General features: G+C 44.8%; 1 protein-coding gene across 48 annotated transcripts in view; it reads right to left on the reverse strand.

Annotated features, from left to right (window-relative positions):
• MAP2 (microtubule associated protein 2) overlaps positions 1-26950 on the reverse strand; it is a 218760-nt gene that overhangs the window by 46256 nt on the left and 145554 nt on the right. For 36 of the 48 annotated variants that reach the window (XM_074548092.1, XM_074548077.1, XM_074548082.1 and 33 more), the window contains 2 exons: positions 20964-21249; positions 745-858 (listed from right to left, as the gene is read on the reverse strand). In XM_074548092.1, coding sequence (XP_074404193.1) covers positions 745-858; positions 20964-21225 — 376 coding nt within the window. In that variant the 5' untranslated portion in view covers positions 21226-21249. The remainder of the gene's footprint in view (positions 1-744; positions 859-20963; positions 21250-26950) is intronic. The other 12 variants (XM_074548068.1, XM_074548073.1, XM_074548070.1 and 9 more) reach the window with 2 other exon arrangements.

The raw sequence follows: 26950 nt of genomic DNA on the forward strand, positions 1-26950 counted from the left end.
CACCCCCCCCCCCCCCCCCGGCAGTCTGGCTGTGGCGGGATGGGGAAGAGAGGAGGGGGGGGGGGGGGGGTGTGACCTGGCACTTTTGGCTTTTGGCTTTGGCTGCTTGGCTTTGGCTAGCTGCTGCTTGCTTGCTTGCTTGCTTGCTTGCTTTTTGCTTTTGCGCTGTTTTTTTTCTTTTTCTTTTGTTCTCTCTCTCTCTTTCTTACCCTCCCCCAAGATACTGGACCGGCTCCGGATCGGACCTGCGAGCTCCAGGACACCCGAAGCCTGCTAGAGAAGATTCGGCGCCCTCCACAACACAGTCTGGTCCCTTTTCTTTTCTTGTGTTGGGGAGTGTTCTTTTGTTACTTGTAAATAAATAGGTTTTGTTTTCCACTTTGCTCCTCCGAGAAATTCCTTCCCGAACCCGGTGTTGGGGGAGGGGTGGTTGGAGGTTTGTTTTGTTCTGGGGGGCTCCCTCTTGGAGATTTCCCCTAATTTGTCCTAAACCAGGACACTACTCAACCATGAGTCAAAACCAAGGTGGAGAACTGCTGTTAGAGCAAACAGGGAATGAGACAGTCACAGGGCCATGAAGAATAAGGATCCTGCTATAATCCTGTGGTTCCAGCATTTATCCAGTGGTGGCTATGGTTTACAACCATAAGCAATGTGAATACACGGCTGGAACTGCATTTTTTAATACACATACAGACATTTGGAGACACAAGGATACCTGGAACATTCTTTGTCTCATTTTACCTAAAGGTAGTGATCCAGGCTGATCTTTGTGCTGGGCTTCTTTTTCCTGTTCACCTTTCAGGACTGCTACAGCTTCAGCTGTTACTACTTGTACTATCCTCGCAGACACTTCTTCTGTGACAGCAGCAAAGTCAGAAAAAAAAGAAAGAAAAGCATGCTAATCAGAATGGTGTTCTGAAATCAGAAAGATTAGCTTAAACAATAAAAAACCAGAGGCTGATTCAATCCATTCTTAAAAGGTAATCTTTTTTCCTGAAATACAAGGAAATCATTAAAAATAAAAGAGAAGGACCAGATATTCCAAAGATTTCAGTGGAAAATGCCAAGTATTTATAAAGATCAGGAACTTGCTCTAACCAGGATGCACAAAGCATCATAATTAAATGTTCCTTCTATTAGGGACAATATGCAGCAACTGCAATATTTTAGGACAATCATTTATTAAATGCCTAGAAAAATGTCTGTAGGTATTGTTTTGCAAATGGGTAGAATGGGCAGCTGAGTAATGTATTTTTTGACATTTAATATACAAAGCTAGCTGCATTCCAACATGCCCTTTGGACTCTAATTCCTCTTCAGCAGCACACAATATGCATTAAAGGCACTTCCCAGACAGCCATCTCTGCTGGTGAGGGGCTTGAAGGGCGAAATAACATTCCTGCATGGTTAAAATCAATACTTCACCTTCCTCACCCCTTTGAAGGCTGCCACACAAAGCTTTATTTGAACAGCAGGTGTGAGTACCATGCAGAGGGATGGCAGAGATGACATTTTTTTGGTGGAATGGGCTCCTTGCTGCTGTCCCCCAAGCTGCTCTGTGCATGGAGCTGACTGAGGCACTGCATGCTTGACAGAGCTGGGTGCCACAGAACCCACACTCTGCTCTTCCCCACTGCCCACAGGCTGCAGCACACCTGGAAGGGCTGAGAACTGCCTGCTCTGGTGAGCAGAATGTAGAAGTAGGACCACTCAAGGAGTGAATTCTTCCAAACTGAGAAACTGTCTCAGCTTGACTCCAGACCCACTCAAAGGTGCAGTGAGATCTCATCAGGCACGCAGCTGCATGTGGAAGCAACCAGAGAAGTTTCCTCCCCTCTGGATGTTCAGGTCCCTTTGATGTAACAAATCAAGATGTTAAGGGCTGGTCCAGCAGCATTCAGAAAGCAAAGGGTTTGTGGTTCTTATCTGTATTTGAGTCTGCTCTCCCTTAGTCATTAATCAATGTATTTCTCTCTCTCAGCCAAACTCAGTGGAAATAACCCCCTTCCCTCTCCAGCTATATCCAAGTGCTGTCTGACAGCTGTTCCCAACACAGATGGAGCTGACCCCCAGGGAAGGCCACAAGCTGCACAGTCAGAGCCCACCAGCTGCACAGCTGGGCACACCTGGGAACAGAGCAAAACTTCACTGCTTCTCCAGCCCTTGCGTGGAGACAGAGGTTTGTAATGGCAGAGGTCAATACACCCTGCTCCTGCCAGAGCCCCCATTAGTCACCATCCTGAGGGCAGGAATAAAAGCTCTGCTCACTCATTACCACATCCTTCAGGCAAGAACTGCCTGGGAAGGGCAAGTATGTTTAAATCAATGCCCTACATGTAACTTTACAGCAACCACTCTGACAAGGGACTGTCCATTAGATTAATAATGATTTATTTTCACAGTCACTCTTACAGAATTCCCTTGTATTTTTATTGTGAAGCTATTCCTCTCCATTTGTCCTTTAGAAAAGCCAATTGATTTTCCCAAAAAACAGATGTAAATTATCACAATCATGTCTGTCTAAAACCAAAGTGCTAGGTTAATCTTACTTTTACACAAGTGACTTAATGAGATATTAAAATCCCCACCCACTGGCAAAGAACATTCCTAATTGTTGGTATCTATACCTTACAATTCACTGCACTCCTGGCTGGTCACCTGGAGGGCAGTTACTGCAACAGTTCCATTGGCTGCTGCCAACAGCAAAAGTGGATGGAGGAATACACCAGAACAACTACCAAGCAATGAAAAAAACAAGCTGATTTGAAAAACATGAATTTGCAAAAACATTTGAAATACATGGATACAAACTTGAGGATAAATACAGATTAAAAATCTAAAGATGCTGCTTTCCTACTGTCAGGGATGAGAAGTTCTGGCAACCTTCCACATTGGAAGAAATAAATCAACTGTTTTTTGAGATGAGGCTACATATGATAAAGGTGCCTGTAGGAGGAGAATATGAATAGCAGCTCTAGTTCTGCTCTTCTGTTTAACAACACATCCCTAGTATGAGATCAAAGTCCCCTCTGTGGTTAAGCAGATCAAATGGAGCACCATAACCCCACCAATCAAGTCATGCATGTGGCCAGTCCTATAGATCAAAGAGCAGGGATATTGATTTAAAGCCCAGCAATCTTCCCAGCTGCCTTTCAGGGGCCTGCACCTCATTTTGGGGCTTTGCACCTCATTTTGGGAAGCTTCCACACCTGCTGGAAGCTGGGGGTGCTTCTTGCCACCTCTTGGTTCCTTCCTTGCGTGAGAAACACAAAGCAGACACTTCCCAGACCTCCCAGACTCTCACATGGTGCTGCTGCAGACCAGTGGTCTGGACACAAATGTGGAAACCTTACAGGTCCTGACAGCTCCCTGTGTTGTGAGGCACAGGCAGCCCGCAAAGCACGAGCTGGGAAAACCTGGAGAAGGAATCTGCAGCGAGGCCCATGCTGCTCCTGGAGCCCTCCCCACACCACAGCGTGCTGCAGCACCTCCCATGGGCTGGGGAGAGACAAACTGCCCTTCCACAAAGCAAACTTGGACAGCCGGTGTATCCCTGTTCACATTCTGCTCTTTCAGAGCAGGAAAGAGCACCACTCTGACAGCTCTAGTGAGCATGGAGGACAGCACAGAGCTTCACTGAGTGCCATGGCTATGGAGGACCCCACACCAACTCCTGCCACCTGAAGGATGTGACACATGGCCCTCCTGTCAGAACGTCCACCAAGCTAATCACAACATCATCAAGACTGTACTATTGGCTCAGATGAACAAATCAAGACACAATGAGGAAGACTGTTAAAAGAATCCATTTTTGAAGCTTATGTTCACATGAAAATGTTAACAAAAGGCTCCAATTAATTTCATATAGAATATGCAAATCTATATCAGGTTTAGTACCTGGAGCATATCTAAAGGAAATCCCCTTGGTCAACTGCTTTCCATGAGCCAAACAACCCTCCTCTCAGCAGGGTAAATATAAATCATTAAAAACTGCCTCCTTTTTAATAGAATTTATACTTGTTCCCATCCAGCCTGGTTGTCTACCACAAATGGGCTCTACAAGCTCAGAAAGCAGTTCTCACCCTCTCAGCTCTCTTCCTGATTTAATTTGCTTGGGACAAAGATAATGCTCCACAGGGAGCTATGAGGGAGGGTGAAAGGTTGTCTCCTGTTAAATAGACATTTCTATTTCAGGCTACGCAAAATAAGTAAATAAAAATACAAATGGCCTCTAGGCTTGTATGTTTTGTTCAGTTTGTTTTGTTTGGCAGTGTTCTTTAATCAAGAAAGGCTTATTTCTGAACACTCTGCTGATGGATATTTTGGGTGACACAGGGGGCATGGGCAGTTCATCAGAACAGTGCTTTTGCCATCCATGACTGCTGCAAAAGGACAGACTTCTGTGTACTAATGGACACTAAAAATAGAAGATCCAGTGGGTAAGTCAAATCCTCACAGGGCTGCTATTGAGACTTTTCATAGTTTTCTTATGGTTCAGTTAAAGTTCAAGGCAGCCTAATGATAAAGAACAAACAAACAAAAAAACAAAACAAGACCAAAAAAAGGGAAAATTAGGCAGCTTGAATGCTGTGGATGCTGGGCTATCTATTCACTAGACATGGTTTTGCTTGTAGACATTTATTTTCCCTCTCTTTAAACAGGCAGACTCTCTCTGACTCTACTTCATGCCACAGAAACAGCATCAACATACAAAACAAGCTACAACAAATAGATTTATTTCTTAAAAGCAACAAGGAGCATAGCTTTACCTTAGACCTCCAGCAGAACAGAGAACAGCAACATGCCTTTTCTTTGCATTTTGTAGAGAGTAAAACATCTTTTACCAAGATGTCAGCTGTTCATGGTACCTTCAGTACCTTAAGGTATAGGCAACCCTTGAGTGGGATGTCCATAACAGGGAGAAAACACAGTGAAAACCCTCAGCAGGAGCTCTCCAAAGCCCTGACAGGGAGCAGGCTGAGCTGAGAGGCCAGGGCTGACATAGCAGGATGGCAGTTCTGCTGCTCCCTCAAAGGTCACTCCAGCAGGGCTGCCAGGTCAGCTCTGCCCAGCTGCTGCCAGTGCCACGGCTCTTCTGTGGCAGGAACAGAGGACAGAGCCCTGTCTGGGGCACTACACTAATTTAAACCAAAGTTAAAACTCTAACATATTAAGCACTCTGTGCTCCTGGTTTTAGAAGCCAGCCCAATTCTTCTCCCAAACCCAGCACACCAAATCAGGAGATCAGGAATCTCTGTGTCCCAGGGATGACTTGGGGACACAAACCCCTTCCAGGGTACTGAGATGCACAGAGGATGCTGAACCAGCTGTGATGGGGAGCCAAAGCCTTCTCTTTTGGCTGTGTTTAGAAGGCTGCTGCCCTCCTCACAAGTACACCCACAGGCACAGGAGCTGCCCAATAATCCCCAGCCCAGCCACCCCAGCACTGAGAATTACACTGAAGCAGGTTAATTCCAACCTGAAATTCATCATTCCTGCACTCCCTCCTGACAGCTGAGCCCCCTTCCCAGACTCAGACAGGGGCTGGTAAATGAGGTTACATGCCAAAGACTGGCTACAGCACAATGCAGTATCTGGGATCAGATCCTGTACCAGGCCAAGATGTAATTTCAACGCTCTCCTTGGTTCCTTATTGATCCTGCTGCATTTGTCATTGGACTGCAGATGTCTCCACTGGCACATTACCTACAATACTTCTATTTCCCATGACAGCTTTCCATTCCATTAACTTTTATAACAGACATGTTTACCAGCCCCAGAGACAGATATACAGACAGTGGCAAGAGTCTTTTAAAATAGGTGTCTGAGCTTTCAGGCCCTGACATAAACATTTCCACAAAATAGTTTTAAAAAATAGGTTTTTTTAAAAGCTGCAAATATAAAAGCAAGAGCAAAAATCAGATCTGTGAGACATCTGTGATGTCTGTTCTTTACATGCCCTTCTAATGGTTGTCCTTCAGCCTCTAGCACTTTTTTCTCTTTTAACCTACCACAACCTCAGACTCAGCTCATGGAGAAGCTGAGTTTGCTATGAACACCACTTCTTAGGTGAAACTGTTCAGCTGTTTTGTTTCATCCAGCAACGCCTTTTATCTTCTCTCCCCTGTCCCTCTGTGCAATGATTACTCTGAGGACTGGTTTTGACAGGATGGGCAGGGCTCACAGCCTCTCCCTGCCTCACAGGTGTGTGACTGGCACTGATGCAAGGATCCTGCTGGATCCTGTTGGCAGTGAACTGGGAGCTGGTGCAGCCTGCCCTGAGAACAGCCTGCTGGTCACCTCCTGTGACAGTGTCAGAGATTTCTCAGGCCAGAGTTCCTCCAGTCAGATCAGAGTGTTTCTCCTCAGCTCTTCTCCTTTCCTGCCTGCAGTCACCTGTATTTCATGACTGCCACTCAACAAGATCACTTGTCTAGTGCTCCTTCCCACCTTGAGAGCCCATTTCACAGCAACAGGGACAGTGCCTCCTAATATGAAATGCATATCACGTCTCCACAATTTCATCAGGACAGTCTTCCCAGACTGGAGCCTCCTGCCTTCCTCTTTCTGGCAACAGCTCTACCCAATGTCACCAGGGTGGCAGCAAGACCTTGAGTGTCCTGTGGCCACAGAAGATGCCACCTGGGCTCTGTAAAGCATAACTTGTTTCAGGCATAAACAAAGTTTACCATGCTTCAACTGCATGGTCATTCTCATTTCTGGGCTGAATATTTTGAAGTGATGCATTATGCACCAGACTGAAAGAATCCTTCTTGAGGGAATAAAACTGTTCTTTTAGAAAGCAGAGGGAAGGATTCCTGTTCTAGGAAGAGGTAAGGTGAACACTTTCAAACCAATTCTCCAAATAAAGGATTGCAGCTCAGCAGAAGACACCAATAACCAACTGCCTGATAAGAAGCGTGCAGAATCCCTGCTCTTATTTGTTTTCATGCATCTCCTAAGCATTCTAGAGCCTTCTGCTCCAGGAGAAAACCAAGGAAAAGGAATGACAGGAAGGAGGAACAGAAAGAAGGAGAATGCAAATTGTGTCAAAACTTCACACACATTCATAGGGTCACCAATCAAACACCTACTAAGAAAAAGCAGCGAGCTCAGTTAAAGTAAAGGGTAATTAATGTTCCTGGAGCACTGAGGCAGAAGAAGGATTAAAGAAAGCTGCAATGAGATGGAAAGGATAAAATAATATGTTTCATTAATTTTGCTACATTTTAAGGAAAGAACACAGGCAGAGCACAACAAAAGGATTAGCTATATGTATACTTGCAGAATTGTGAAAACAAAGCAATTTCAGTCAAGATGTGCCTGTCAAAATCCTCAGTGGGATTCAGAGCAGTTTCCAAGGTAACCAGCACTAATTGTTGGCACAGTGCAATCGAGTCAACAACAAAAGCACAAAGCAACCTGCACCGCCTTGTGAGGCAAAACACCCCACATATTCCTGCAGAAAGAGAAGATACAAAATGGCTATTTGCTGTCTGTGATGATTTGAAAAGCCAAACAGGACCTATGGATTTTTCCCCCCCGGGTCCTGCAGTTCTGAGTGCAGCCGGGCTGTAAAGCAAATAGCAATTCGATTTGTTTAGAGGCATTAGCCAGTGCCCTAAGGACAGGTCCTGAATCCATGCACAGCTCTCCTGGAAGCTGGTGGATGACTTGTTTCACTCAAGACTACTGAAATGTTGGAGGAAAAAAAAAAGATGCAGGCATTACCCAGTGCATTTGGGAAAAGCAAAGATACACCTTGGACTTGATCTCTGGGATGACGACAGCTCTAAATACTGCCTTTCTGCATGCAGATTAAAAAACAAATGCACAGCAGCTATCAAAGTATTATGAATAAGTTATATAAACCCCAAAAAGTGCCAACAGATTAGTGCTTGAGATTGAAGAAAAAAAGCCATAACGTAGCTTTGCAGAATTCAAATACTGGCTTTCAAACGGCTTTTGTGAGTGTAAATATTTTGCTGTAAGTAGGTCCTTGATCTGGATGTTGGCAATATTAACAATAATTGGCAGGAGTTATGAAGGCAAATAATATGAGCATCAGCTTTTAAATTAAATGCAGCCACAACAGAACAGACAAGTATCATTTCCCTAATAAACTCGTTGACTTTAAGCTACTGCAGCATCCGTGAGGATAGCGACAGATTAATTTAATCACCAGGATTCACCAGCTAACCAGCAGAACAGGCCAGAAAAGGTCTGTGTTTTGGGAAAGAAAGAGCTTTGACGGTTTAAAGCACTGGATTCCCAAGGTACAAATATTCAGATTAATGTTGGTGAAAGATGTATTGCAGTCACTGTGTGAGAAGGGGAGGAACAGGTGAGCTACAGCTGAGTACCTGGCTCAGCAGCTTCATACCCTGGTGAGCCCCACTGCAAATGCACTATACCTCTGTGTTTTGGGGTATTCAACAGTCCCTCCTCTGCTGTCCTTAAACTCTAGATTGTAAATCTGAACTACCACCACCCAGCTCCTGAACACTTTTGAACGTGATGATCTGGGAGGTCTTTTCCACCCTCAGTGATTCTCTGATTCTTGTGCTATCTGCTTTATATCAGAGTAAATGTGGGGCACAGCTGGAGTCCTGGCTGCAGCTGAGCAGTGCTGGCCTGTGGCTCTGCCACAAACACAGGGTGGCTTTCCTGGGCACCCTCAGCTGCTCTGCAGCACTCAAGGAAGCAGCAGGGAAGCTCAGGCTGCCTGTCCCTGGATTGCTTCCACATGTTCTGTGTGTGTTTCAGCTCCCCTGCTCTGACTGAATTTCCCTGATCGCTTTCTGCACTGGGAGAGCTGGACACATCATCCAAATCTCCAAGGCACACAGTGCAAAACCTAAAGGGACTCATGCCAGGAACCAGGAGCCATTCTGAAAGCTCCAGTGAGCCCTTCCTTTGGTTCCCTTTGGCTCCCTAGCACATTTATTAGGCAGAGGCCTCTGCTACACTCAAGCAGCTGTAGAACAAAACACCAAGGGATCAGTCCCCTTCTCAGCCCCCTCTGGAATATGTAAGTCTGTTAAAAAGGACTCTTACCAATGTCAGTATAATAATGCAACACTTTAAAAATGAGTCCTCATTACTGCAATATTTGTTTCCTGTGCATCCCCTGAGTCCATCTTCTTAATTCTACTGCCTGGAACAAAATATTTACTGTCAGCATTTCCCAGCCAAATCAGAGGTGGGAAAAAGCTATCAGTTCTGTTTTGTCTGATGCCCAGGCAACACAATTTAGAGCAATATTGAAGCTGACAACACCAAACCCAGAGCCAGGGCAAGGCAGTGATGTCCCACTGCCTTTCCTGAGATTTGGCATCAGCTCAGAACAACACCTGCACATACAAAGCAGCTATATCTACCTTTCCCCTAAAGTATTAATTCCCTAGGACTCACACAGAAGAAACCACTTTGGCTTCAAAACAAAGAACCAGCTATTTAATCCTTTCAGTGTGAGTAAATGCACATAATGGGTAAGTCACTTTTAAATCAATATTAGTTTTGGGCTTCAGTACAAGTTAACATTTTAAACAAACTGACTTTTAAGAACCTCTACAAAAGTCAATGAAGCATCAACCACCTACAGAAGGAGGTGATGCATCCCTTAAAGTTCATTTTTAGCTCCTTTGGGATGATTTTAAACACTCTACAGTGCTTTCTCTGATGTTTTTTAGAAAGGATTCATAATGTGCTATAGAAACTTTGCTGGATTTAAGCTTAAAATTAACAGTAACCCATGCACATATTGTGTGGGATTTAGTCATGCCTGGTCAGGATGACTGAAGATTAACCTGTCAATGCCAAGAGAATGCTGGTTTAACCCGTCAGGGATATTTAACACACAAAATGCAGCAATGCCATGCCCTGCTCACCTCAGTGCCCACGCTGCTGGTCCAGCCCAGCTCTGCAGTGCAGCAGCAGCTGCATGGCTAATCTCTCCCCAGCCCTGCTTCCCAGTCCAGCCTGCACCTGTACCAAGGCAGGGGTGTTTCTCCTGCCAACAGAGGAGTGGTGCTGCATCCTTCCAAAGGAGCATGTGCAAGTGTCCCCACAGACAGGCAGTGGCCTGTGTCATGTACAGATTAGCCTTCAGAGCAGTTCTCAGCCAAGGTCAGCAGTTCTCCCATCTCTGCCCCTCTTTTCTGGCCCTGCCTCAGCTGAAGGGAGCCTTGCCTCTGCCCAGGACTCATCCCTGAACCCTGCTCCCATCCACTGCCTGCCCACTCCTGGGGACTGCCAGCTCACAGCTCTGTGTGCAATGTGATTAGGAAAGAGAAACGTGCACCTTCTCTTGGAGAAGGAAAAGGTGAGAGATGCACATCCAAGCCCTCAGTGCAGCTTCAGTACCCTGGCACAGGCTGCCCAGAGAAGCTGTGGCTGCCTCATCCCTGCAAGTGTCCAAGGTCAGGTGGGACAGGGCTTGCAGCAGCCTGGGATTGGAATGAGATGAGCTTTAAGTTCCCTTCCCACCCAAACCGTTCTATGGTTCAGTGACCTTCTGAACTATCCCTTGCACTTTTGTCAAAGCTGTCTTCTCTGGCACCTAAATAGCTGCAAGCTTCTGCAGCCACAATGCTGGAGAAGTCCAGCTGCTGGGGGAGAGCTGAGACCAGGGCTGGGGGCACTGCAGCCTCCAGGAGAGCTGCATCCAGAGGCTGAGCTCCTTAGTGTGCTGAAAATGAGGAGCAGTTGTGGAAATTTCAGGTGGCAGAGGAGCTACACTGGATGGCTGGGATAAAGCTGGGAGCACACACAGAGAACAAGACTAAAAAAAAGAGACAACATAAGTGAGAAAGGAGAAAGAGAAGGAAGAGCTGACAGAGCAATTGTTGAGAAGGATGACATTCTCAAACAGAGAGAAAGGATGACAGGGAAGGAAAAAGAAAGCAACTCATACACAGGAACAGGTAGGGATTAATATCAGCTCACCAACAACCTCTGCAGGCTGTGTTACCCCAGATGCAGCACATACTCTGAATTTGGGGTAAAAAAGGAACAATCACCAGTGAATCCTATTTCCTCTCCCCATACGTGGTGCAAGGCTGTGGATGAAAGCAGTTTCAGTACAGCAGCAAGACTGCCACATCTTCACAGCACTGGCAGCTGATACATTCATAAAGAGGAGCAGAATTATCTGTCTGGACAGATGCATGGGCAGAGAACCAGACTGTAAATCAGTTTTATCCTAACTGCCAGAGGTTATAGGGGTTGCTGGAAGCTCTACCAAACTGATCATGTGTCATTATCAATTAGTCTCACTGAAGGAAATAGAAACAAAAAGCAAAGTACCTGGGGTTTATTCTCCCCTCCCAAAATGCATAGTGTTTCCCAGAGAATCTGATTTTCATGGACTATTCAATCTTCTTAGTCCTGAGTGAAATGATTCTGAGAAGCAGCTAAGAGGTTTTCCTGCCCTGGAGCTAATGATATCTTTCAGGTATTGTCCATAAAATAAAACTGCATGCAACTAAAACTAAAGTTTTGGACGGTTACTTTCCACACACAGGAGAAGGGCTCACTCCCATGATCTAATGTACACAGCTGGGGTGCCTTGAGCTTCCTGCACTTTTTGGAATGCCTCAATATAACAAAACCCCATAAAACAACCAAAACTGCATTTCTAAATCATCACTTCAGAAGAGGTTTTCCAAGCACCACTTACTGTGCTCTGTAGTCAGTCTGTGAAACAGCAGAGAAAATGTAAATATTTTGCTCAGAATCTCGCAAAGAACAAATAACAGCGGAAACACCATCACACAGACATCTCACTTGGAGTGTCTTTGAATTTCCAGATCAGCCATTGGTAGGGACAGGACTGATCATCAGTGCTCAGCTGCCAGCCAATGCCAGCTGTTCCGTGCTGATTTCCATCTCTTCAGCTGGCAAAGGCAAGCAAATCTGTATTACCATTATAAGGACTGAATTTCAAGTGAGCATTAATCTACTAGTAGCAACTCCACAGAACAAAAAACCCTAACCAAAACATTAGTACACACTGAGTTTTGCTGTCCTTGCCCAGGATATGAATACAGCAAGAGAAGAGATGGTTTCTGCTCTATATTGTAACCTTACAGATTAAAACAGCATGAAAGACAAAGACAGGAGGTTGTCTCCTTGCTTCCTTCTACTATTTCCTTTGAGTTTCTCACTCAAATTAAAACCCAGATTGCCTTTGCTTTCCAATTTTAATAGAGAGTAGCTAATCATGGTTAGTCAAATCAAGGAATCTGGAAATGTATCTCTCTCATACTTTGTACAGAAAATATACCCCAAAGTAATATTTTCTTTTCATTTCTATGAAAGTGGTGCCTCAGTGAGCACTACAGAGTGAGGTCCCAATCACAAAGTGCTTGCAGTCTCTTCCTTATCTCCCTTAACCTTGAGAAGCAAATGCTAGAGGAAAAGAGGAGAAAAACTAAATCCTCCTTTCCTTTGTCAGCCAGCCTGACTGTGGCTCACAGACGTCACAGGGAGCCTGTGCACTCCTGAATGCTAAATAATCTCCTAGGCTACATACTTTCTCTCAGTGGAGCTTAGAAAGAGATCTCACTTTGAGCAGGGCCACGTTGACATGGCAACGGGGGAGAAAAGGAATCAGCAAGCCTGGAGGAGACTTTGTGTGACTCTCATTTTTGTGAGGGATGTGATGGTACCTACCTCCTCTCCACCAAGGGTTCAACCCGTGCCCAGTGCGTGAGGAAGGGCTGATGTCCACCCTGTGTGCTGGCAGGACCTGGGGATGCCTTGTCCTGGGCTGGGAAGTGCATCAACCCAACACCTGAGCTTCCACAGTGGAAAAACGGGAGGGAAGGATTTGTGAAATGTGGGGCTGAGTGGGTTAAAGACTGCCCTCATCACCCAGGGAGCTGGAAATGGGGCCAGCAGTGCTCACCAGCACATCCCCTGCTGTCACCTAAGAACCTGCTGCTTCCCTTCCAAGGTGACTTTGGAGGAGATGGTGCCATTTCAGCTCTGCCTGAAACAAGAGTAGCTGTGTACCTGCAAAACAAGGCTCTGTTGTTTAGTAATGAACCTTCTTCCAAATCCTTCTGCCCTCAGACCAAAACTGGAATGGAAGATTATATGCTGGCACAGTCCCCAGCAATACCAGCTGCTCAGTGCCAAATATTGCCCAGTGTTTCTGAATGTCCTTTATGATGCCATCATGGTGATGGAGACCCTGATAGACCCTTTAAACACAACAGTAATGAGCCTTTGAAGCAGGCCATCTCTGCCTCTCTCAAGGGCCAGAGCTGAGCCCAGCCCAGAGGGCAGAACCTGTGGGGAGGTGGCACACAGCCCTGCACAGTGCTGGGCCACCTGTCCATGGCTCTGTCCTGGCTCACCTGGGGTAGCTCTCTCCACCCTGGTGCCTTTTCTCCTGCCTTTTACAAGTCCTGTCTACTTTATGTAATTCATAAATGCACAAGCTGTTGCCTACCACACACTTTATAAACTGAAGAGGACTCCAGCAGAACAAGCCATAAATTAGAATGTTTTCTGGGCACAGCTGCCCCTCCAGTCACTCAGCTAATGCCACTGCTGGATGGCTGAGATCTGACCAAGAGAGACAGGGAAATCTGCATTCACAGCCCTCATTAGAACAGGTACTGAAATATGGATGGTGGGGAGGGAGGGCAGAGGCAAGCAAAAAGCAGAGACAAGGCAAAAATGAAAGTCCCAGAATGCCTTCAGTATTTGACATTTTCAGCAGCAATAACTCTCCTGGTCACAGCAGTCCCCCAAGAAGGGCTGCAGATGTTCCCAAAAGGCAACTTTGACAAACAGAGCTCATGGCACACAGTCTAAACTAAGGTGTGGCTGAAACATGTTATGAAAGATGCTTCTTCCATATCCCAGCCTTGTTGTTCCCTGTTACATCTCTGAGGTTATAGATTATGTTTTCTGGGAGCACTGACAGCATTAAGTGCGTGCTGGTTGCCAAGCCAACACACTCACAGGCACTCTGCACTCACTTCTTAAAGAAGCACAGCTGCTTTTGCACTGCTTGTATTGTCACAAGGAAACAGCCAAGTGAATTGAAACACCAACAGGGAGCCCAAAGGAAATGGCTGTGGATGCCTTCTCTGGGCCAAAAGCAGCACTGATGTGGTACAATGCAGCAGTTGGCTCTCACAGTGTTACTGCACCTGGTTTGGGATACAGTTTCCAAAAGCAGATCTGAATCACACACTCCCAGAGCAGCTAAGGGTTAAAAAAGCCCATGTTCTAAAAAAGGCTGATGTTCTCTATGTGGCTGACTCCCAGCCATGGGAACCAACAGCACCTGCACACCAGGTTATCTCACCCTGCTCCCTTTCAGACAGTCCATTTTTGCATTCTGCCCACAACTGTGCCAGACCCTCCAGCTCCTACCAAGACATGCCAATCACTGACTGATTTCTGAAGCCCTAAGAGGAGGTGGGAGGGCAGAGCCAGCCCCTTAGAGAGATCATGACTGGACAAGAAAAGATGTCTTACTGGATTTACTGATAGGGCTAGCCACAGAAAAACCCAGAGAGACTGGTCTATATAGTAGTTATTGAATATTTTACATTTTTTATTTTAGGGAGAAGATAGCTGTGGGTAGGAAATGTGAAAAGATAGAATTTCTGTGCCTTTACTCCTTTATAACAAGGTTAACAGAGCATAGTAAAACCCTCAGCATTTTCTACAGAGGGGTTCTGTTGCCCCCACCCACACAAACTTCAGCAACACACTTTGAGTATGTCTAATATTCCAGTAACACGTCCCAGAAAATGACACTTGTACTCCACTTAACACAGAGTAGAAAACTTTAAGATGCCTGATATGTTTGCATGTATCTAAACTGGCAGAGAGGATGGTGTACAATAATTACTGTCACATTTCCTGGGCAAGGGAAGATCAAAATGCCTAATTAACAGCTTCTTTCCCATGGGAGCCATCAGTGACATAGTAAGATACCTTCTTCCAGCTCTGCAAAATAAATAACAGAAATGGGACAAACCCAGCAGTCACATTCAGCTCTGAATGTCATTGATTTTACATCCTTCTGTGCATTTGGTCTGCACTGCTCAAGATGTGCTGCTTGCTGAAAATGCACATCTGACAACAAGGCTGGGAGGCTCCTTTGGGAAACAGGCATTCAGGGAGCTTATCAGGGGGCTTACAGCTCCACAAGGACTTGGGCAGCAGCAGGACAGCCAGTGCAAACAGCCAAATGAAAAGCAAAGCTCTGACAAAAGCAGTCCTGTTGGAAAGAACAAAAATGCCTCCATACAAAGAAGGCCTGTTTGTGTGTCTACTGCCAGTGCCATCAGAGTATTACCACTTGTATGGCAAGAGAGACAGGAAGGAAAAGGAGATTAAATGAGATGTCACCCGAGGAGGGAACAAACCACTGGCACACCATGGGAGCAGGGTATAACTCTCAGTGCATTTCAGCCTGCAAAGGCTGCTGCATTTGGTGACCCCAAACATGGAGCTGCCATTCTGCTCCAGGCTAGTCCAGAGGGGCTGAGGGCCCTCAGCCTGCACAACAAAGCACCACAGTGATTTTTTTAACCACCATGATGATGAGGGCTCTGAACACGATCCTCTTCACCTGGAGACTGGCTACTGCAAGGCAAGGTTATGGAAGACAGTGGGATACAGACTGTTTCCTTGACACACAGCAGGAGGCTGAAACAAGCACAATTCCTGCCTTCAACACGTTTCTGGGGTTTTTTTTGCATAGCTAACCTAAAGGGACCCTGATCAAGCACTATTGCTGTGACAGGGCAGTCTTTCAGACTCACACTCCCTGCACCTTATAGAAATATGCTTGTTTAAAAGAGGAGATGGTCAGAGGAATAAGTCTGTTCCAAATACCCATTTAGTCCAGCTTTACAAGGCCTGAAACAAAGAGATGAATTAGGATAAATTACATTCCAAGCTGTTATGTGGTAGGTCTCTTTCAGTTTTCTCTTCAGTTGTTTTCTGCTGTCTGAATCCCCTCCTTTCTGGGGTAGTATCTGCCATCACACAAAAACTGATTTGTCTCTGGATCAGCAGATAAAACTGGACCTTTTTCTATTGTCCTTAGCTTATCTTACAATTTTCCTTTTTCCCCTGCCTCGCTCCTCATAGCCTCCTGCTCCTGAGTCTGTTTCCCCACATTGCTCAGCCCCTCACATCAACACTGCCACTTCTTCATTCCTCCTCACAGGTCTCTCATGGATCTGCCTTAAGCTGCCTCTCACCCACCTTCCTCATGACCCCAAAAGTGCCCAGCCTGCAATGGGATTGCTGTGCCCTGCCAGGGAAATTGTTACAGCTCTCCACAGTCCCTTTGCATCCCACATGGCTTGGGTTCACTGAAGGGCTACATTTTGTCCCTCTGATATGACATGTTACTGTCCTTAACACTGTCTGCCACCAGGACACAGACACTGTCCTGAGGCTCTGGTAATAGGATTTCAGGAAATGCTTTCCCTTCATCTGTCAAAAAAATAATTCATCAAATAACAGTGTGGATAATCCAAACCCCCTCCAATTACAAATCTGAATTTGGCATATAATGAAGAAAGCACTTAATCAGTTGAGTCACTGTATATAAAGACATATTGTAGAAGATGCTTCACAATGCTCACCACTATTATCCCTAATTATGTAATTTGACTGGTTAAATTTGACTGCACTACTGAAAAAATAGAAGCATTTTAAATGCAAAAAGCAAAACCTTTGTAGCTTGACGTTCTTGCAATTCAAATAAAATGGATTGTGTTGAATTGCTGGTTCCCAGAGAATGCTGCAGCATATCTGTAGTTCTCCTCACAGCTTTCTCCCAGTTAGCTGACCACAACTTCCCAGTGAGCAAAGAAAAGGCTGCCACTCCCATGTTTCACTGCAAGTCAGACACATCCTGTGCTCTACCACTGGGTCCAGTCCAAAGCTTTCCCTGTCAGCCCACTTCAGAGTGAGCTTCTGAGGATTACACTATCCTGTCCCTTTGCATCACACATTTCACACAACATGGAAATGTTTGGCTTGACAAAACCTACAGGTCTCATTCTCCACTCTTAATAATTCCATGGTCTTCACCAAAGATGCTCTGTGTGAGCAAGTGAGAAGGGACATGGACAGGCAAGAAGCAGGGAGAACACATCAAAACTCAGTGGTCTCAGGCTGTGGGATGCTGCACCACAGACTGCACCAAAGGCAAGGTGGGTTCAGGAGCACCTCCAGAACAGTGTGGGATTTGTGTCTGGCAGAAGCACAGGGCTCAGCTGGTCTGCCAGAGGTAGAGAGATAGTTATCTTAGATACTTATCTGTAATTAAGTACCTATTATTAGTAAATATTTAGAATAGAGACTCAACAAAGGTAAGGCCTTGTCAAGCCTCTAAAGGGAAAAATTATTCCTCGGGTCTTAGCTTTATTTTTCAGGTTCTGTGCTGCTTTAGTGTGTAACTCTGAGCTTCATTTAGGGGATGGTGAGCTCTATTCACAGAGTAGGGGGACAAAACAATTCCTTTTCTCACTGGGGACCAAGGACAAATGATCCAAATTTCAGGCCCAAGAGCATAAACAATGGTGGGTTGAAGAGAGAAAAACAAGAAGGATGGGACTTCATAAGTTAAAGTTATAACTGGACAATTAACTCCAATATGCAAATGGACCAAAACTTACAAAAGGGAGAGACCCCGTGACCAGTTGTCCATTTTTTGACCATTTTGGTCCATCTTGGGTGTAACCCTGGCTGGGCTCTTGTGCTGCCCAAGGTGCATCCACTGAGGCCTCCTAATAAATCCTTACTTCATTCTTTAACTCTGTCTAGCCTCTGCTCTAGGACAGCCTTGACAAGGCATCAGCCCAAGTACATACACAAATTTACTTCCACAAAATGCATACAAAAAGAAATAGGTGCTTTACCACCCACACTTACATCACACCTCTAATAGCTTCCTGTGGGCTATGCCAAAAACCCAGGGCTTTTCTCCTGCACGTATCTGCCTTTGACTTGGGTGCCTGCTGGATCAGAGGCCCTGAGGCTGCCCTGCCCTCAGCTCTGTGCGCTCTGCCACGTTCCTATCAATCCCTCTGAAAGGAGGGCATTGATGCGGCTCCATCATGCAGCCATTACCAGCACAATGCTGAGACAGATCAATCAAAGGCAATACAGCAGCCAGATCCAGAGGATTCCAAACACTGAGGTCAGATTCAGTAACTCTTAGACACTGAGAGAGACATATATACACAAAGGCAAATTTAAATGTGCAAATCAAAAAATGTCACTTGTAGTGTTGGATTGGATGTGTTTCAGGAAGAGCTGTCACTTCCTCCCCCACTGCCATCCCTTGCCTCTGCATCACTGAGTGCATAAGGTGTCTTTGTCCTGGTGGCCTTATCCTAACTTTTCCCTTAACACACAGCCCTCTGATTTTACAGCACAAGCCCTGTGAATGGGTGTCTTGCTGCTTTTCTGTGCCTTGAAGGATCAATTGCCCTGCTACAGAACATCTCTCCCTTGGAGAGAGCCATTTTACGGCTAAATCCCAGCTCCTGGGTCAGCCAGATGCAGCAGCCCTTCCTTAGGAGAAACACCTCAAAATTCAAAATGCACCAGGGACTGGGGTGATGGACAATCCCTGTTTGAACTAGTGCTCTGCTGTGCATAAGGTTGTGGCAGTTGCTGGGGATTTACAGAATCCAACATGAAGACTGAGAAGCCAAAGATTTTCCTAGGTTACAGTGCTGGGCTTGTACCAGAAAAAAAAAATCCCTGTACATCTACTGAAATCCACAGCTTGGTTAATTATCTCCATCGACTGTGGCTTCCTGTGCTCTTTCTCCCCAGATGTTTGGAGTCAGTAAGCTACTACAAATGATTAAATGATTCACATTATTGATAATTATGTGTATCAGAGTGGCATTTAAAAACCTCACCTGATGCAATACCCCACTGAAGCTACAATTTGCAAAGAGACAAACACAGCAAAGATGACTGAATATTGTTGTGAATAGCAATCCTAATTTCAAGATCAAATTCTGAATTGAACATCAAAAATCTACAAGTCCTGTCCCACATTACATTTAGCACAACCAGCTATTAAATACCAGTTTGAAGGGGCAAAACACACTCTGGTCCCTTTCTACCACTACAGTAAGTTGCTAACTGGTTTCTCCTTCAAAAAGAGAAAAAAATATTGAAAGAAATGTATCTTAAATATTCTACAAAGATTTACATTGCCCTGATTAAATGTGGGCTTAGCCAGTGCCTGAGTGTGCAGTGCACAAGTTTCCAGAGAGCCCGGCAAGCAGCTCTAGGGACTTTTCCCATGCTCAAGGACACAGATGTCAAGAGATAAGCTATATTAAGACTCCCAAACAAAAGCTGTATATATTGACAGTAAGTCTCCACACCAGAGATCTCAGAGTCTGAGCAGACAGTGAGAAAACTGCAGGGAAGGAGGAAATGAGGCCACAAAGTGGTGACTGAAGCAAACTTCACCTGGATGAAGAGTAATCGTGTTCCCTTAGCAAATGTGTGTCCCCAGCACTAGTGTACGCCCTAGAACATGCTTTCTCATTTTGTCTTGTTCTGCTTTTAACCACTTGCCTCAAAAAGCAACATGAAAAGGCATTACTGTAATGCCTGCTGATGCCAGCAGTGGTTTTCTTCCTCCTGTCACCCATTAGCTGCAAACTCAAATGTCTGGATCTCTCTGTGACCAGCACTCAAAACCTGAGCTTCAGAGAGCCTGAGAAAAGCATTTTCCTCCTCCCTTTCTAAGGATAGGAAATTCTTCTTCATCCTGTAATCCCCCCTTTTGCAAATGTATGGGGGGACTTGTCCAACATGGGGTGGTGACAAATCTGTGGCAAAGATGAGACACACACTCAGTTTCTATTTGCTGGCTAAACACAGAATAAAGCTGGGTTAGAGCAAAGAGACAAGACCTCATTATCATCTCCCCAATCATCAACACTGTGTTCACCTGAATGCTCACACATCATTTCTTTTACCTTGGCCAACATTTGAAAGCCAATCTGCAAGAAGAGACTTAAAATATAAACACATTTACTTTTAGCAGATATCTCCATTTCCAGCACAATTGCTTATGAAATTACTGTATGGTCCAGGAGCCTTAAAATTCTCCAGCCTCTGAGAAATTACAGATAGCATCTCCAAATGCTGTCAACAGCCAAAAAAACATTGCTAGAAAGATCTCTTTAGCATGCATGAATGGATGCATCAAGGGCAGTTGTGTCTATACAAGAGAAACTCTTCTTGCACTGTGCTTTTGGGGTTTTGGAGTGGGAACTCTGCACAAAGATAATTAGCATTTACTTCTAAAACAGGAAACTTGCTTTGCATATTTCATTTTGACACAGTCACACTCTTCTTTTTTTTTCCCCTGCAAACAACAAGCTGAATTCTAAAAACCTTACATAGTTTACAAATAGACTAAGTCCCAGTGAAATATGGCTGGGCAAGGATGAATAAATGCTGATAGTGAATTGTGGTGTTCCCAGCCAGAATGAGCAATGCATTATTTTGCAAACAGTACATGGTTTCAAGAAGGTCTTGCTACTTGTGAGAAATAACAGGAGAATCCATCCTTCCTGCACACACAATGCATGAGCCATCCATGCACAACATTTGGGCAGTTTCCTACTCCCTGGTAGCCCAGAGGACCTGAGCAGCTGCTCTGCACCAGTCTGTTGCCACATCCCTTGATGGGTGACCCTGTCTCATTTACAAAGAAAGCCTTTCCTGAAGCCTTCTCAGAGCCCTGCCCAGAATCCTGAGTACGTATCTGGGCCAAGATGCAGTCCTTGCAGTGAAGAGCAAGTGCCCTCCCAAAGCACATACAGCTCCCCCATGGCTTGCTTGACTCCACCTGACATTTCCTCTTGGAGAAAGCCCCAAGGTGTGCAGAGCCCTGTGCTCTGCAGCAGGGCATGGAGGTGCATTACCTGCAGTCTCCCTGCTCCCTGATGACAGCTCTCCATTGATGCCATTCTCTTTGGTCTGAGCATACGTCCCTGGCTGCTCGTGGCTGCCCAGCCTCAGCTCCTCCTCCTCTCGGTACGGAAATCCATTGGCACTTCTGACCAGTCCAGCGCTCGCGCCTCCCTGATCCTTCATCTCAGGGGAATGTGGGTGTGAAGAGGCCTCTGTTAGCTGACTTGAAGTCCAGTGTGGTGCCTTGGCTTCGTCTTTCCTATCCTCAGCCATGGCTCGTCGCCTTCAGCGCGTGGCCTGTAACGACATGAGCGGGAGAGATCAGCTCCAGGTGGGTCACTGTGTCCCTCACTGTGTACCTCACTGCCAACACAAGCAATCACCAGCAGCGCTGCTGGTAAATCCAAGTCCAGCAGAGGAAAGAATTATCTCTGTGTGTTTGTCCTAGCCGTGAGTGAACTGATTTTAAGCCAAAAGAAACCACCAGCAGTAAAAATTATGGGTCAAGTCCTCCCTGACTCTCACATGCCTTGCAATTATTAGCACCATTTTCTTGATGGCTGCCCATTCATTAATCTGATTTTAACGCATTAATTACAGTTAAAATATCGACCCAATTAACAAGAAGTGAATCTGTCATCTCAGCGCCACGACCCATTTCCAGGGCAATGAAGGAAGAATGCCACAACTGCTACAAGTGAAGCTGCTGCTGAAGTGAAGGTGCTTGTCAGGCACAGCAGCACAAGGTGACATGGCCTCTCCAGCACATTCAATCTGCTGCTTGTTATGACAGAAGCCAAGTCTGGGAATGTGCACTGGGTTACTGAAGATCCATGCTGTTTGACCCCAGTTAAATCCCCTCCTACTTGCTGTCATTCACACACACTTGTCCAACCCTTTTGTCCAAAACACTCCATTGGGAACAGTTTGTTTCCCACACAAGTATTTACACTCTCTTTTGACTATCGGTATTTGCACAGAAATAAAACTAATCATTATTTGCTATTTCACACATATTTCAATCCTGTTAGTTAAATCTCATTAGTCCAAGCCAAGGAGAAGCTACTGCATAAGCCACAGCACTTGGCTATTCCTCACAGATAAATGCAGCAGGAGCTCCTCAATATGTAAACCTAGGAAGGCAAGAATTCATAATCATGTTTTGATGATACAGTAGCCTCTGGAGAGGAGAAGGCGACCTGCCCTGAGTTTGCTACTTCAAAGTGGAAACCAGCAGGCCTTTTCCAAAAGCACTTGCCATCTCCTTTTTTCCCTGGGAGAAAATAACATAAAAGCAGCGAGCTGAATGCAGTCAACCAGCCACATTTCACAGAGGCTGAGCAGTCTAGAAAAGGCAGCACAAACTAGAGAGTGCGTCTATTCTGCAGATATTTAACAAAAACAAACCAGAAAAAGAAACTAGTTTCCATCAAGTCAGGTCAGTTTCAAGAAAACCTCTAAACACGAGAAAAGGCTATTTGCCAGACAATCATTCATAATTGATAATTTGACCTCTTTCTGATCAGACATCATCATTTATTAATAACAGCTTTCAGAGCTGCTGCAGATTTTTTCTAAACCACGATGAACTACAAAATTAGATTTCATTCACAGTATGTGACTCAAACTGGCATTCCATATCAAAAAGGACTAATAACTCTTGTGTCTCATGGTGAAATCATGTTGTTTTACAAAGTGCTCTGCCTGCTCTCACCCTGAGCCAGCATCATTCCCTGGAGGTAACTGTGACAGTGTTCACAGGGGTTCCAGGATGAGGGAAGAGACGAGGATCTGACTACATGTTTCAGAAGGCTGATTTATTATTTTATGATATATATTATACTAAAACTATACTAAAAGAATAGAAGAAAGGAGTTCATCAGAAGGCTAGCTAAGAATATAAAAAGAAAGAATGATAACAAAACCTTGTGTCTCGGACAGAGTCCAAGCCAGCTGTGGTTGGCCATTAATTAGAAACAACTCTATGAGACCAATCACAGATGCACCTGTTGCATTCCACAGCAGCAGATAATCATTGTTTACATTTTGTTCCTGAGCCCTCTCAGCTTCTCGGGAGAAAAAATCCTAAGGAGAGGATTTTTCAGAAAATATCATGGCTACAGGTAACTAACTGCATACAGACTGAAGGAGCTGGTGAAACTTGCAGTGAGCAAGTTTTGCAGCCCAGGTTTTCCTTGGAGCTGTACTGAAAATGATGGGATGAGCAGTATCACAAAGAGAGGAGCCAAGCCTCAGTCAACCACAGGTAAGAGAAAAGTAAACATTCACCACATCCCTTTGCTTTCCCCACCTCTGTTACCCTAATGGGAAACTCAACAGGGAGACTTTCTGCCCATACAGATAGAGTTTTAAAGCAGCCATATCACATCATACCAGCCCAAGATGTGAAAAAACCCCCTCTTACAAACAAAAAAAATATATACCTCTGCCTCTAGATCTGTTTACTGCATGATTCTAGAGAACATTTTCTGATCAGAGCCTTTCCAAAACATAAGGCCATGGGACAAATATCTCCCAATGAGCAGCAATGAGCAGCACACACTCAAAGCCACCAACATTTGGGATATGAGGGCAGTACAAATTCTGTTCTGCAGGACAAAAAAGGAGGCGATTCTCATTTACGTCCCTTGGGAAAGCTCAGGAAAAAAAACTACAAAAAACCCAGAAAAAACAACCAAAGAAAAAGCCCAAGCCCTAACTCAAGATTTCCTCACCAACCCAGTGCGCTCTGAAGCTGAGAGCAAGACCCAGGAGCAGGATGAACCTGCCCACCAGCTTCACCAGTTCAGCCCCTGGTCAGCCATGAGAGAAGCCCAGAGGCACAGCAGGACAGGGAGGGTTATGAAAGAGCCAAGTGTAAGGAATGTGGCTCTGAAAATCACTGGGACAAATGTAATGGTTCTATTCCAGCACCACAGTTTGGTAGCTATTATTCATGAAGTATCCTTCCTGGTTCCAGGCAGACACTCCCTGCCTCACTTGAAGCTCTTGAGGAAGGATATTCACATCCCCACAATGGGCTGTGTCACACAAGTCCCCAGTGAAAATAACAAAAGTGCTTTTATCTTTAAAAATAAATACAGTGGGCAGACTTCAATGCGAGCTGCGTGTATCTGGAGGCAGAATTTGGCTCAGTATTTATAAAAGATGGTTACAGAGTAAAGCATGGATGAATTCATTCTTGCCTCTCTGTTATTCATCAAGTGCTCTCAGGGTTTATAATGGTAGCAGAGAAACAGGGAGTGAGTCACACAATGCATCTTTGTACTCAGCAATTTAGCAATGACTATCTGCTGTGTGCTCTGATTCATCCACAGCTTGGGTTAAAATCCAGAATACACAGGTGTGCTTTGCACCATCAAGTGAGCTGTTTTTCTTTCATTTCATTAGCATACAATGGAATTAAATTAATCAGGTAATGTAAATATTGACAGAAATACTGAAGTGGCCAGACAATACAGCAGAATTTAAATAGTGATAGCTATGTAACAAGAAAAAAACCTGGAATAATTTGGACAACCTAGGGAAACACTGTACTTCAGGGAAGTAAACAGTCCTTTTTACCATGAGTTTCTTATTCTTTGCATAAACTGTAATGAAGGCTTTCAAAAAGACAGATAAGAAGGCACAGCCAGTCCTCTAAAATGTCATGCTGCTTTAGTTCAAATTGATTTGGATCTTTATGAGCCTGTCTTTGCTAACCAGTACAACAGAACTGCTTTATCAGGGAAGACACAGCAGCAATCTTCCAGCAAGCTCTCACTCCTTGTGGAGGTTAGTGGTAGGGAGGGGGTGACCAAGGAGGTGCTTGACCACAGCAGAAAGGGCAGTGGAGCTCACAGCCAAACCAGCAGCACAGCCCCTTACTCCAGAGCCATTACACAGAGCACAGGTAACACTGCTCCCCCAGGCTGTTCCTCACCCTGAAGTCTGACCAAGGCCACCCATGCAAATCCCAGTGTAGGACTGGGGTGCCCTCCTTCCAGAGGGATCAAGTAGGTGCTGTTGAGCCCCACAGATCACAGCAGTGATGCTGACCCACACCCATGGGCCATGCACAGCCCTCCCAAAAAGGTTTTCCTTGCCCAGAGTGACATGGAGGGCACTACTGAGCCATTGCTTGTCCAAAGAGATCGTGCTCCACTGGCAGCAGCAGGGAAGAGATCCTTGGCAGACCTTAAGTTTATGTAGTTAACTCAGGCAGTGCACTGAGGGAACAGCAGCATGGATCTGAACTGGACATCTTATCTTCTGAACTAATAACCTGGAGGAGAAACTATAATAAAAATGAACCCTCTCAGCTTTTTCAGCCATGGGGGAACAGTACAGAGACAGAAAATACTTGAACACAGAGGGACAAATCTCGTGGGGGATATGTGGTCTGACTCTGCAGTTGCCTCCTCCTTTTGCAGGCACTCTACACATATTTATGAATCCATATGCTCTTTCATGTGACACCAGCTCCTGCTGCCATGGCTGGGTTGAACCAAGCCTGAATGATTTGAACTCTATGCAGAGCAAATCAGCCACAGTAATACAGCATGAGGCCATGATATGCAAAACCCAAGATAATGCTGATTTAAATTTCCTGTCGTGCTAGCTGTCCAGAATCATCTTAGTGTTATATTAACACTGCCTTTGCATAGAAACTGATTAATTTTCTGTAAATTTCTTACTTGTTAAGACAACTGAATTAGGCCAATACTGAAGACTTTTTCAAGTAGATTGCCTTCCTGCTTCGAGCCATGTTTTTATCTGCTCTTGTATCTATGAGTGAAATAAGGATATTTAATTTCAGGGAAACGAGGATATTTAATTTCAGGGAAGCCGATTCAACAACTAAAACAAACAGCTACCTGGGTACATAGAAGAACAGCTACAATTCTAGTTCAGGCAAAAATTAGCACTGGAGGTTGCTGAAAGGAAAGACAATACACTCTTTAAAAAAAACAGAAAACCAAACCCTGATAGGAGTATGGCCAGATCCTGAGCACAGTGGGAAGAAGAGGGGATGTGCTCTGTGTATGGCTCCAGGACCAAATCCTGGTTCTCACAGGGCAGTTTAACTCAGATTCACCAAAGCAGAATCATCTGCCCTGAGTTGTAGCTGCTTCCAAGTCCAGAGCCGGAACAGGGAAGGGATTCTCCCTAATCTTGAGTGCACAGATATGACCAAAGACCTCAGGTATCCAGGGCTTCCAAAACTCCTCAACTAGACTGCCTACAAGAGATTTTTTAAAGAAATTTAAGAAATTCAGAGAATTTCTTTCAGAGGAAATAAATCAATGAAGTGACATATTTGTAATTTTTTTTGCAGAAAGAAGAGCACCAAGAATTAAATAGTAAATTAAAATATCTTAAAAATGAGTTACATATACACAAATAGGGTGCTATTGAACTTACACTGGTAAATAACGCAACAAAAGAAATTTCATGACCACACACCAACTGTGCAACAGGGATGATGGATCTAAATATTAAATACTAGGCACAGTGATTTAAAAGATCCCAATGGAATTTTCTAGTAAATTTAACTTACTAACAACTTACATCTAGAAGAGCCAAGGAAAGCAGGGAGGTATCAGGAGGCTGGAATAGAAACAAGAGGCAGAAGGTGGGAAATTTAGATGGACAAGTTCCAGTGACCTCCTGCCACCATTAAAGCTCAGGCTGTAGTATAAAGTACACAAACCTCACCAACACTGTTGTCTTCATGGACTCTTCACATATCCACAAAACAAAAAGGCCAATTTTGGATGCCACTTCACTCCTGCATTTCACCTAACATACATCTTTCAAATTAATAAGATTATTTTCAGATGTGAGCCACAAAATGATTAACCAAAGCTACACTTGATGCTAAATGCCAAGGTGCTGTAATTGCACTAATATGGAATATTATTAGAGAGAATTATACATTCTCTCCACTTTACCTCTCGAGCTGAATAAACTATGAATAAATTTCTCTGATATTTTA

Source organism: Zonotrichia albicollis, chromosome 10 (genome assembly GCF_047830755.1).
Source record: "Zonotrichia albicollis isolate bZonAlb1 chromosome 10, bZonAlb1.hap1, whole genome shotgun sequence".
NCBI classification, from domain to species: Eukaryota; Metazoa; Chordata; class Aves; order Passeriformes; family Passerellidae; genus Zonotrichia; species Zonotrichia albicollis.